We start from the raw sequence: 13,902 nt of genomic DNA on the forward strand, positions 1-13,902 counted from the left end.
TAAATTTGCGAGTGCCACGCGCAAATCTCAGATCACAAGAAACCGCGAACATCAATCATTCAAATAAGATAACCAGGCCAAGGATAGCCACGTGCCGAAAACAACGCAATTAAAACAGAATCAAACAGAGTATATAAAGGCTCCGTTTCACCACCAACGACAGACGTGTCCAGCTATCAGACCAAGCCCTTCTGAGTTTCGTCTTCGATATTGTTAGTGCACGAATTTATAATTTATATTTGTATCTATGTCTGTTTCTGTATTTGTATTTATTAAAGTGTTTACAAGTGTTTAAATTAATTATTTAATCAATTTACCCTGATCCAATAACATCATTACGATAGGTACCTGTTTTTATTGGGTACCACGTAACAGTATCCAAACCATGGTATCGATACAAAAGTTCTTGTACCGAAAGAAAAGTATCTATACTTTATCCAATAAAGTTTATTGGTATAGGTATTATCGCCACGTCCCTAGTCGTGTATCTACAATAATACAGTTGTGAGTTTTGAATTGATAGTTTAAATGAGTCACTGAGTCGCTTTATCTTGTAACACTGATTCGACTCGTCCAGTTCATTTTTAAGAGTCGACTAGCTTATGAACTACACATCCCTAATAGTCATATTAATAAGTCTGTAATTTTACCGTCAAGATTCAAAATATTTCAGATATTTTACAAAAATATAAAATGTATTGTATGGTCGTGTATAATGTATTCATAAACATATAGTTTTATATGTCTATGAATGTATTATACTCAAAATTCAGGAATATCAATATACTGATAAAAGTTTTGTTATGACAGTTTTATTTATACATGATAATTTTAATTCTGTAATCAGTTATTTACTTGTTCCTGCACTTCAATGATACAATTTTTTTTAGATAAGAATTTGATAAAGCTGAAATTCAAATTAATCTAATTTTTTAAGTGTTTGTATATGTGAAATTTTATAATATCTTAATCTGTAAATATTTTCAAACATGAATGAAGAAATGGAAAAATGTGTGCTCCAAAATATTTCTTGGGCAAATCTTCCGCCAGCAATAAAACAAGTAATTTCCTTAATTAAAGTAATGTTTGCATAGTATTAAAGCTTTATTAAGCTTTAAAATCATATATTATAAAAATCATTACAATTTTTCAACAACTTTTATTATTGTATCATTAAGTAATTAAAAATTATAAATTATACATTTTATGACATTGTATATTTTTTTTCCAGAGTGTAGGCAATTCTATAAAAGAGTACAAAAAATGTATTTCTATATATAGTATAAGAAATCAAGTTCGTTACAAAGGAAACTTAGGTATAATAGTATCTTATTATTATAACTTAATGTTCTAACTAGTATTTTAAATATCTTAACTGTAAGTTAAATTCTAGTGAGATCTGTTGTCAGAAATGAACAAAATTACTATGAAGATTTGATGACATATAGTAGAGAAAACTTGATGCTTTATCCATATCATCTATCAGATGTTATTGTAAAAGGATTAAGAATCACTCCATTTCAATTTTATATATCAACAATTATACATGTTATGGAATCTGACAAAAGTTATGATTCAATTCCAAATTTTACAGCTGTAGATTGTAAGTATAAACTTTTTTATTACTGTTATACAGTAATGTCTGTAGCCTAGCTTGTTTTTCTAATGAGAATATGAACAATATAACTAAAAATTTAAAAAACTAATAATTACAGTGCAATTTCTACTGAGAAAACCTGCTAATTAATCGTTAATTATTTTTCTTATTGATAACATAGTTATATTTTTCATAAAAATTATTTTTGTTTCTTAACTATTATTTTTAGGCTTAAGAATTTTAGGAATTGGTCGTAATGAGTACATTGATTTAATGAATCAAGGCCGAACTAAAAATAAACTTTTTAGAAAAAAAAATGAGATACGATCAATGTTACCATCTCAACCTATAGATATAAATGTAGAACCTTGGTGGACTGTCGATGTTGGCTGTTTATACGAGGATGACATTAAAGTATATTAGAATTTTTTGAATGATAAAAAAAAATTGAATTTTTAATTAATTTAAATTGTTAAGACTATTGAAGAAGATGAAAAAATATGTATTGACCATTTAATTGATAATGGGCGACAAATGGCAGGAAGTTTAGATTATAATGTACTTAGCAGTCTTTATAAGTTAGTAATTGTTAATAATTATTGATAGTAAAAATAATTTTTTAAATATTTCATTTTTTGTAGAAAAGGTTTAGTTTACTATGATGTTCCAATATATGATGATGACCATATAATAGTATCAACACTTGGTGGTTTTGTAATGAACAGAGTGCTTGGTGATAATTTTGAAAATCTACTTTACAAAATTTTTGTATCAATCGATGAGCATACTTCAGTCAGCGAGGTAATCAATTACCTTATTTATACATTATTTACTTTAATGAAGTAAAATTTTTAATAGCTAGCAACAGTATTAGAAATTGACTTGGAATCAGTTAAAAATGCAGTTTCTCTTTTTTGCCGGTTAAAAATTGCACAAAAAAAAAATCCTAAGATTGTTTCTACTCATTTATCATGGTCTAGATTAAAAAACGTACCAAAACCAGAAATAATCAATGTAGGTCTAGTATCTGACATATCTTCATTAACAATATTATCGACTGAAATACCAGAAATTTTGGAATCATCACCAGATAAAAGTAATGCTGAAAAAAGAATGGCTTTCTTATTTGATTCAACTCTTACAGCCTTTTTAATGATGGGCAATCTTTCTCCTGTGAGTATTTATTATAAAATATACATTAATATAAAAACTTATTTATAATTCTTAAATACATATTCAGAGTCTTAAAGATCATGCAGTTACTTTATTTGAAGCTGGAAAACTCACTGATGAATCTTTAAATGTATTTTTGGATGAGCTAGATAAAGTTGCAGATGGATACAATGCTGGTAGTTGTGTTTTTGGAAGTGAGACTCCCAGTGCAGGTGAGAGTGAAGGCGAAGCAAGACGATATTTTGAGCATGCTTTAACCCTTAGAAGCACGGTGAAATCCTTAAGATCAGAAAATCACATAAATAAACTAGATCTTATCCGATGGGAAAGTCTAAAATCATTGTCAGCTGACACATGTGTTAGATTTTTAAAAAAAAATTACAAGTAAATTGTTTTACCTCTTAATATTCAATTAAATAATTTTCTAATTATTTCAGCTTGTTATTGTCAATGGCCCCATTAAACAAAGAAACTCCTCTTTTGTCTTCGCCAAAATTACCACATATAGGTCCTTCTATTCCTGAGGTAAACTCGGTCTGGTTTAAGCTATATTTATATCATAAAACATGTTATGGACCTCCTTCACTCCTATTAGTTAGAGGTAAATATATCTAATAAAGTAATTATTATTTAATTAAAAACTTTAATTTTAACAGGTGTTCGTTTATGGAATGTTCCAAAAATATTTAAACATTGTTCTAAAGTGATGGTAACTACTTGGGGACATGATCCTCATTTTATACCTATTGAAAATTTACTTACCATTATCAATGATACACTAAAAGAATCACCAGTTCTCATTCAAGTGATTAAATACTAACAACCTTTTCGCCCAAAATCAATTTACATTTTGTTTTTATTATTTACAGGCTTGTAATCCAAATACTTGTATATTACCATTCCCAAAAATAGATTGTTTAGACAGTGGTAAGTTTAATTATTTTTCTTCATTTTATTTCCAACACACATAATTTTATATTTGTTTAGAAAATTCATTTCTATATGAAGAAAAAGCAATAAAAAGTTTATCCACAGTATTAAACCTTGAAAATACTTGTGGCTATATAACTTGTGTAACAACACCTCCTAAGTATGAAAAGAAGTTTAGTACTGAACAGTCTACCATTAATGGTGAGGTGAATTATAAGATTTTTTTAAACTAACTATATTATTTTATTACATTTTGATTCTTAATTGTGATTATTTTATAGACACTTCTCCAGTTTTTCAAAAAAACGGAGTATCTCTCTTAAAAGAAGAATTGGAAAAATTAAACAATCCGTTATGTGTCACAAAGCCATTATTATTAGAACCTGTTTATGATAAACCGAAATGGACTTTGTTAGACTGCTGTTTTGGATTACCACTTTTTAATTCAGATGTCAATAAAAACATTTGTAAACATATTATTGATAATCAAATGTGGAAAGAAGAAAAGTAAATTCATATATTCAATTTGATTTTTAAATAAACTTATTTTAAAATAAGATATGTTAACAAATATAAATTAAATTTATTAACAGTGTTACAAAACTTGTGGAATCAAATGAATTGCTATCAAAAGATTTATTAAAATTTATAGAATCATACAAGGTAAGATATTAAAATAATTTAATAAAATTGTATCCATTTATTTTCAGTTATTGTAAACTATTACATAATATAATAAATTAGTTAAATAATATTTTTATGTTAAGAATATAATTATAAATTTCAGAGGATTAAACTATAAATCAATTTTTAATGAGTTATTGATATTTTAATAAGTGCATTGGAAGAATATTTTATAATTCAGTATAGGTACCAAGAATATTTTTAAACTAGATTCTCAGCATATTATCTTTTACTTAACTTTAATTATAATTTTACTTTCATTTTTGCCAATTCACTATTTAAGAATTATAATAAAATAACTTAATAAATATTTAATTTCATAAACAGTTATGATTTATGATAATGAAAAATTAATATTTATGTTAATGATAAATAATTATCATGATAACCTCTAGTTATTTACTAATAAATAGGACTGAAGATTTGTTGTTATTAGGTATTATTTGTTTATTAGGTTCAGATTTTTATGAAATTGCATATTTTTTTCTATTGATACAATTTAATTCAGACCTGAAGCATTTAAACAACTTATAAAAATAAATTTTATCTTACGATGTAAAAACCGAATTAATTAATCAGATAGTTAAATAACAACAATTAAATATCACCATTATTTATTTCGTAGAATTCTCATATAAATTGATAAATCACACTACGTTTTTTGATTATGGCAACACAAGCATTAAAAACACATAAGCTCATAATTAACTGGACATATCAATTTACATGAGAAATTTGTAAGAAATCTCTTATGAGTATTTATTTTTACATGTAAGGTAATTCTCTAAAGATAATTAGATAAAACCCAGGTTTTGAAGATGGAAAAAAATTTAAAAATTATCTTTATTTGGCTCCAGAAGTATACATGTATACTAGTTTCAACTATTTTAGAAACACTCTGTTGTTTATTGATTATTTTCATACTAGTCACTGAATTTTTTGAGGCCCCATAATATAGTATGTGGTACAAAGCCTGTACACAATGCACACCTGGTTTTTATGAAATTAGTGAGAACAAACACTCCAGGAAACCTTACCAAGTACATGACCCTCAACCGAGACTAGTATCTAACCCAGTGTGCAACAATATATCTAAAACATTTTTTGTATGTATTTACCAACTTATTATTGATTTTCAATGAAAATTGTTTTAACTAATTGTAGATATATATAATATTATTTATTGTAAGTATGCCCATTGCAGCCGTTTCTATCGATCAATTGTATTAATATATTTCACAATAAATAACCCTCTAATAGAATAGACTAAACATCTGAATCTTAGTTATATATTTTACTTTGGAATTTGATATCAATAAATTAACAAATATGAAAACAATGTTCAGTTCGACATTAAAAAATCAGGTTTGACCCATTACTACTTATTATTATGTACATTTATCTTCTGTTTATCTGTATACTTTAACAATGACATATTAGTATGATAATTATATATTTTATAAGTTTTGGTCAATGCTTAGCTATAACATTGACTTAAGTACACATTTTATTCTTTATAATTCAAAAATTAAAGCTTTAACATTAAAATATTATGTAAAAAAAAACCATAAAATCAATCATCAGTTTCAAAAATTGATAATACTTTTTTTTATATACAAAAATCTTTTTTTCTTATTCGAAAGTATTATAGTTTATAATTAATGATAGTATTAAAAAATAGTGTTTTTAAATTTAATTTAATAACATGACAATATATAATTAACTATGTTTAGTTTAGTAAAATATTTGTGCTGTTGTTAAGGGCGTACCTAAGGGGGGGGAGGTTCTGATCCTGACCCCCATTGAAATTTCTAAATACTCAGATTTAATAAATAGATAAATAGATTTAATAGTAAATAATATAATAATAGTATATAGTGTGTTTTGATTTCCCATTATCTTCAATATACAAAGTTTATAGATTATATAATATACCTATAATGTATAAAGTTTATATTCTAAACCATAGTATATTAAAACTAATTTGTTGGTATTGAGTTAAACTATAATTATAGAGAACAAATAAAATAAAAATGTTGGACCCCTCCCCCCATGATAAATTCCTGGGTTTGCTCCTGACTGTTGTTATGTATGATTATATATTTAGTAAAATGTCTATTTATGAAATTGTTTGTGTTAAAAAAAATGAAATGGATATTTTTAAAGCGCATAAATGCATTAAGTTCTGAGCCCCAGTAATTAAATACTTTTACCATCTATGAATATAATTTTTAGGACTCTGACCAAGATTTTGAAGACTTATTGCCATTTGATAAATCATCAATAGCCTGGCCCGTCGATTGTCTAATATTTGAAAATGGAAAACTGATGGTATGGAAGTAATGAATGTTTCTAAAATATGAAATACATTTACAAAAATTATATCAACTCATGTAAATTTAATTAAGAGTAAGTTATTAACAACTCATCAAATACCATATTGTTATATATTTTAATTTAATTAAAATAAACTATGTTATAACAACAAAATATGTTTAATTTAAACAATTATCCATTTGAATGCAAACATTATAAGTATATAATTATATCGATATATTTTATTTATAAATGAAAATTATTATTATTCATTTATCAATACTTTAAGTAATAATAACATTTAGAGAACATAATTGAAATTACAAAACCGGATTATAGTATGAAAAAAATGATAAGAAATATAAATTTTTAGGTGATAGGTTTGAATACTGTATTTTCAATAAGCCTCAACAAATCCACTACATTAGGTCTGGATTTAACATCTTTTATCAAACATAATTCCATTGTTTGCATAAGTACAGGTGGTATACCATTAGTAAATATTTTACTATGACTTGGAAAACTAATATTTTGTTTAGATTCAGCAATAGCTTGCAATTTTTGCCAAGTATTTGTCAAATGTGAATATGGAGTCTTCCCGTAAACCAGGCTATACAATATACATCCAAGTGACCATACATCTGATTTTTGGTTTATCTATATAAAATTAATTTCTGAGCTCAGAATTAATGACAAATAAAAACAAATCAATTTAACTTACTTTATGCCCTTGGAAATTTAAACCTCCACTTCTTATACATTCTGGGCTCATGTAATTCCAAGTTCCAGTAGTCACATCCTTCAATACACTTGTCATATCTCCTTGTATTTTTGATGCTATACCAAAATCAATCAATTTTAAACGACCATTGACTAAAAGGAAATTTGCTGGTTTAAGATCTGAATGTATGACACCTGTTAGAAGAATAAAGTACCATTTAAATTGCAACAGAATACAAATTTTTTTTCTAAAATTATTTAATACCCATATCGAATTTAACGAAAACATATTTATACACTAAACACATATATGTATCTAATAATTACTAACCTTTTGCATGAATTTCATTAACAATAAATAACATTTCTGACCAATAGTACATAATCATGTGTATTGACATGTGCTTTGTATTGCGGATGAGTTTAGAAAGATCTGTATCACCTTTTTCCATAACCATATATAGTATTTTTTCTTTTGTAGTATATTGACTGAAAAAATGTATATGATGAGTAAACATATTTTTTAAACAATACATTTAATTTACATTTACAAAATAAATTAAAAATACAAAAAAAAATTTACCTGTCGAAAAGACGTATTACACTTTCACTATCTTGTAGACTTTGTAACAAAGTAACTTCGTTTAAATAACCTTCAGCTATAATGTCTTCAACTTCAGACAAATCTACTTTTTTAATTGCAACTACATGGTTAGTGTGAGGATGTAAAACCTAATTGCATAAAACAAGTTTTATAGAATTAAAAAAAACCTATCAAGAACTCATTATATCATATTATCAAAAACATTACATATAAAAATTATTTACCTCATACACAATACTTGATCCACCATGACCAAGTGTATTTAGTATACTATAATTAACTCCTTTAACAGATATATAATTTTCATTGGCACATTTAACACATACGTTTCCAGAAGAATTAACTGGTCGTTTAAATTCTCCATCTTGAACAAATCCAATTGTAGTAGGGTGAATAGGTGATCGAGCACGAATTACAAAATTGTTACGTTTAGCAGCAGGAGACAATTCCAAAGTAGTATGATTTGGTTTTATGTCTAAAGGTTGACATTCTAACTGTTTATTCAATAAAGAAGAATCAAATTCTGAGTCAGCAGATTTCTTTGTAGACATACATAAATGTGATGAGTATGGAACAGCAGTTGTCTCTCTAATACTGTGATATAAACTAGTATCATAGTTGTATCTTGATGTTTCAGGTGAAACAAAACACGTCTCATCTTTCTGACTGATTGAAGAGTGATTTGCAATTTCATTTAAATTTTCTATTACAGTTTGTGAACAAGATATTATACTAGTATTACTATAAGAACATTTTTGAGATTCTGGTGTTTTTACTTCTTCAACTTGTTCTGGTATATTTTCTTTATTGCTGTATAATATTCTTTTAGTACTCAGTGAACAATTGGGTTTAGTATTAGAGCTGTGAATATTAATTTTATACAAGTTGGTTAATGTATCACTAGGAGTTTCTATACCACTATCATTTTGAGTTTTTATTGCAGGGCGGATAAAAGGAGTATCATGAACTAAATCAAGTTTTTCAAGCCCATGAACTAAATTTTCAGGTGTGTGTACTTGAAATGAACTTCCTAAATCTGCTTCAGCTGTTTTATTTTCAAATAAAGTTCTATTATCAGAAATATGTTTTAAAGATCTACCTTTTTGTCCTAAACGACTAGAAAAAAAAAAAAAAAGTTATTTAATTATATTATTTATTAGTGGAGGTTAGCCATTAAAGGAATGGGATTGAAAATTAGTAGAAAAAAACGGAGTATATACCAAGAAATTGAGAGTTTAAAGAAACCAATGACAATAAGAGGTGAAGTTGAGAGCTTTAATTATTTAGGATAATTTATAAAAAAGGACAGGGTCTTTGGCATGGATATATGACATAGGACTAAGTGCAGTTGAATGAAATGAAGAGAAGCCTCAGGTGTTTTATGTGATAAGAGAATTCCAATGAGGTTGAATGTTAAATTTTACAGGAATGTAATTAGATCAAATATGTTCACAGAAGTAAGAGTATACATGATGAAAGCAGAGTATGAGTTGCTGAAATGAGGTATGCTTAGATTAGGTTGACCATATTTCTGAAAAAAAGGACAAATATGTTCTCTAAAAAAAAAAAAACCACATTTTTTTTAACTTCTATATTATATACAATAAAAATAATTTTTAGTTAGCTTAATATTTTAATAAAACATTGATTTGCATTCTTTTTTTGCTGTTAGATTGAAAAAAATTTCTTAAAATATTCTTTATTTTTATTGAGTTGATGTCGATTGTTCATAATTTTCTTCATTACATCTTTTGACATTATATTTTTTTGATGAACTGATTGCATCTAATAGTTTTGGTTGTGTTAACAAAAAATCATAAAAACCATTACAGGAATATTTTTTAAAATTATTTTTAAGAATTATTATTGATTTGACAGTTGGTACGAGAAAACGATTTTTTTCGTCCGTCAATAAAATATTTGTGATTGAAAATATTCTTTCTATTACTGCATTAATTAATCTGCAAAGGTACGGTGAACGTATATTTCCTTTTAGGCATTTTAAAAAAACAAAAATGATAACACGAACAACTCACAATTTAAATAAAAATAACTGATACACAATGGCTACAACATTTATAACACAAGATCGTTGTAATATACATACGTTATTGCACGACTATGTTCGATTTTTCAATTAATATACCTAATATACCATAGGTTCCCAAAGTATGCGCCGCGATGTATATATAAGGGCGCCGCGACGTCATGAAATACTATCGGGTCTAATATTTTCCTTATGATTATTATGATTATTCATGCTATGACTTAGAGAAAGGCACCCTAAAAAAACCTTGGATCAAAAAGGGCGCCTTGAGTCGAATAAGTTTGGGAAGCACTGTAATATACCAATTATACCGAATATCGTTGATTATAAATAGTACTGTATATTGGTAAACTATTTGTATTTAATATCGATTTCATTAGAAGTCTCGCACATGAGTTCATAGTATATATACTATACGACATGTCTTATTTTTTTTCTTTTACTATCGGTTTACAATTTTTATGGAAGTAACGGGATTAAAACAGGACCCTATTCTAAAAACGGGACAAAACGCGTCCCATTCAAAGTTTGTCGGGACAAGGGGACATAATGATAAAAAATGGTGCAATCCCGTTTTAAACGGGATGTATGGTCACCCTAGCTTAGATGAATCAATGGAGTAATAAGAGAAAGTAGAATAAGGAATGAGTATGTGAGAGGAAGTATTGGTGTAGTGTCTATAGTGTACAAGATGAGAAAAAATAGACTGAGATGGTTTGGACATGTGATGAGACGAGAAGAATCAAATACAGTAAGAGTTGTTACAAAAATAAATGCTGAAGGGAAACGAGGAAGACCAATAAAAAAGACGGTAGGATACAATTGAGAATTATATGAGTGGAGGTTTAGGGCAATGGCGGCCGACTCCAAATAGTTAGGAGAAAGGTGAAGGAGAAAAAGAATATATTATTTTTATAGTAAGTACCAACAAATGCATCCAATTTTTTTAATTACAACATAATTTACCTAGTAATTGGTTTTCTTGGTCTAGCATATTTTAGTTGCAATAATGGACATGTAACATAATTATCGGTTTCTCCGTCATTTTCCTCGGCATAATTGAAAAATTTAGATTCTATATTTTGATTCATGATGATCTATAAAATATAAATTCATTGTATAAAAATATTTTATAATTTTATACTATATTAAATGTTATATTTGTAAAATATACTTATTGAAATGAATATTTAACAAATGTTAAAATATAAGTTTTTAAAAATAATATTATAAATAATTTGAAATATTCTATAAATCAAATAATCCTAATTTTATCAAACAACTAGAAGATTAGTTATATAAAGTATAACACAACATTAATATTGAATTAAAATACTATAATAGATGAATTATAGGATAGGGTTAACATATTATATTTGGAAAAAACTAAGACAACATTTTTTCTTATGGACATAACTATTATTAATTTCTTGATAATACAAGTACAATTAATATAAAAATGAATTTATTTATTAATTATTTACTCTATTGACATACCACACGTCCCCTTCTCGGGATAGAAATTCTAGTTGTAATTGAAATTCTGATGTAGAAGCATATTTATGAGGTCGCTTAGGTGTGATCTCAGCTCTCCCCGATATTTTAAGTTTCTTTTTATCCTTTATAATATAAATTTTAAAAGCTATATTATAATTGTCTTATGAATAATTAGTTTCAAATTGTTAATTTATATAATGTACCTATTCATTTTTATTATTATATAAATATTTAAATTAATTTCTTTTGTAAAAAAATTATAATAATACTGTCGCGTCCTGCGTAATCACTCAAGAACTTTTACATAATAAGGGAGTTCCTGTGAACACATCTATGGATGGTTACACATATTCTAATTACATTACTTAGCTAGTCAAACTACACATATTTATTAAAATTGTTTAGCTAATCAAAATCACAATTGTGGACAAGTTAGATTATTAAATTAACATGGTTATTGTACAGGAAATTAAAATAAGTAATGAGAGCAACAGTAACCACATCCTGGATTCTGTGCGTCATTGAATATGGGCCGATCGAGAGATAGTTCACATATACAGAATTCACAGGAAATTATCATATTTTATTATCATTTTTCATATACACACACATACTTGCATATATCAGATATAAAAGGGGGTCCCGAACAGGCCCTATTCAGACGAGTTTTAGCTATGCGGCACTGAGCACCTTTTTGTCAGTGTATGACATGGTCCGGACTTAGAAATATTTCAAACTATTTTTATAAATTAATTGTTAGGACTTAGATTAATTTCTATAGTTTAAAAATTAGGACTTAGAATATTTGTTACAGTTTTATTATTGGACTTAGAAATATTTACAATTAAATAAATTTAATTGTACTTAGGATAAGTTTCTTTAACAGTTTAATAAATTAACGTATTATAAAAAGTCTTAAATTATTTCTCTACACCTACATCCAAGCGTTGACTAAGACATTAGTACTGGAATCACCGATCAAACGGTTGGCACTTAACAAAACAATAAAAATTAAAATTGTTTACAAATTTAATCTTTGATTTTAATTGATTACGCTAATAAATAGTTGATTCATTTAACAATAACTACAACTATTATGAGAGAACAGAAATATAAAGAATGTACATGATTAAATAATATTCACTTAGTCAAATAATTAAAATATATTTCCTCAGTTTATTATTTAACTTTTTGTTTTATCATGACAATAATATTATGGTTTTTTAACCAAGAGTTTAATAAATTATAAACATACATTATTAAAGTCTCATTCCGGGACAATTGGCTGTCTCGAAACACATCATCAAGAATTTATGACACTATACTTAAAATTGATACTGTTCTGGCCGAACCGGAACCTATCCTAACCCTACCTTAGTGTTTTAATTTATAAAATTGTAATTATATACAAATAACGTTTCATTTTCACGTGAACATTTTCTATAAAATTTTTTAGATTTTTCAAGAGAGTTATTCGTTCCAGATACACCTACACAAAGGTTAAGTATACTAATTACTAAATTGCAATAAAATTGTTTAGCATGCATTACGTTCAATAATAATTAACTTACCGAAATACACTATTTCAATAGAAGAAACTATGATAAAATTAAAACAAAATTTACGTAAAATAATAACAATTAATTACGATTTATGCCTAAAATAATAAATATTTACATTATGAAAAATGGTTAAAAAATACATTTGACACTGAGAATTTATATTTACAATGCACTGTTTAATCTATACCAATTTACTGACTGACATTCGTATTGCTACATTATCATTATCAAACCAAACCATCCATTTTGATTTTCGAATATGAAAAAATACGTTACATATGCAGTGCTGCCATATTTCCAACTTTTATTTATTACACTAATACCACAGAACAATGATGGCGTATATAACACATATGTACATATTGGGCTTGGGTCAGTTCTCCTCGGGACGGATACAGTTCTCCCGATTTTTGATAACAATTGATAACAGCGAACATGATAAAAACATTGAACTATATGATAATATATTATCATATAATTCAATGGATAAAAACAAAAAAAAAAGCTAATACCAACCTCCAAAGTGTAAATAAAATCACAATTCCTGTTTCGTTTTCCAGCATATAAATGAATAAATAAATAATTGATTTCACACCAATAGTAATTTTTAGAATAATGTACAATGAGAAATTTTGTCTTCTATAAAATAAAATCCTGTTTAGTTAGTTACTAATCAATGAAATTAGATTTTAATCGTTTATTATTTAAATTTAATTCATTGATCATACTTTAATACTTTATATCATAATTTATTTATACTATTTACTATAAT

At 26.4% G+C, this 13,902-nt stretch overlaps 2 protein-coding genes across 6 annotated transcripts; one reads left to right on the forward strand and one right to left on the reverse strand.

Moving 5' to 3' along the window:
- The first annotated feature begins 296 nt into the window (after positions 1-296).
- Positions 297-6,824, forward strand: LOC112687779 (protein FAM91A1). 2 transcript variants are annotated; one of them, XM_025560704.1, is made up of 15 exons: positions 297-1,061; positions 1,232-1,316; positions 1,394-1,603; positions 1,827-2,011; positions 2,075-2,175; positions 2,239-2,398; positions 2,456-2,770; positions 2,838-3,154; positions 3,208-3,371; positions 3,427-3,575; positions 3,640-3,697; positions 3,758-3,901; positions 3,982-4,207; positions 4,294-4,363; positions 6,620-6,824. In XM_025560704.1, exons 1-15 carry the CDS (start codon positions 990-992, stop codon positions 6,725-6,727), a joined length of 2,364 nt encoding a protein of 787 aa, XP_025416489.1. In that variant the 5' UTR covers positions 297-989; the 3' UTR covers positions 6,728-6,824. The 2 variants fall into 2 exon arrangements, with proteins under 2 accessions (XP_025416489.1, XP_025416491.1); XM_025560706.1 differs by lacking the exons at positions 4,294-4,363; positions 6,620-6,824 and having other exon boundaries at positions 3,758-3,906; positions 3,982-4,106.
- A 242-nt stretch (positions 6,825-7,066) lies between these two features.
- LOC112687778 (dual specificity protein kinase Ttk-like) lies at positions 7,067-13,357 on the reverse strand. 4 transcript variants are annotated; one of them, XM_025560701.1, is made up of 9 exons: positions 13,140-13,357; positions 12,824-13,057; positions 11,569-11,690; positions 11,038-11,168; positions 8,249-9,140; positions 8,004-8,152; positions 7,752-7,909; positions 7,422-7,615; positions 7,067-7,357 (listed from the first exon to the last, which is right to left on the reverse strand). In XM_025560701.1, exons 4-9 carry the CDS (start codon positions 11,160-11,162, stop codon positions 7,070-7,072), a joined length of 1,806 nt encoding a protein of 601 aa, XP_025416486.1. In that variant the 5' UTR covers positions 11,163-11,168; positions 11,569-11,690; positions 12,824-13,057; positions 13,140-13,357; the 3' UTR covers positions 7,067-7,069. The 4 variants fall into 4 exon arrangements, with proteins under 4 accessions (XP_025416486.1, XP_025416487.1, XP_025416488.1 ...); XM_025560702.1 differs by lacking the exon at positions 12,824-13,057; XM_025560703.1 differs by lacking the exon at positions 11,569-11,690.
- Between the last annotated feature and the right edge of the window lie 545 nt (positions 13,358-13,902).

Source organism: Sipha flava, unplaced genomic scaffold (genome assembly GCF_003268045.1).
Source record: "Sipha flava isolate LNK unplaced genomic scaffold, YSA_version1 36105_pilon_pilon, whole genome shotgun sequence".
Classification (NCBI taxonomy): Eukaryota; Metazoa; Arthropoda; class Insecta; order Hemiptera; family Aphididae; genus Sipha; species Sipha flava.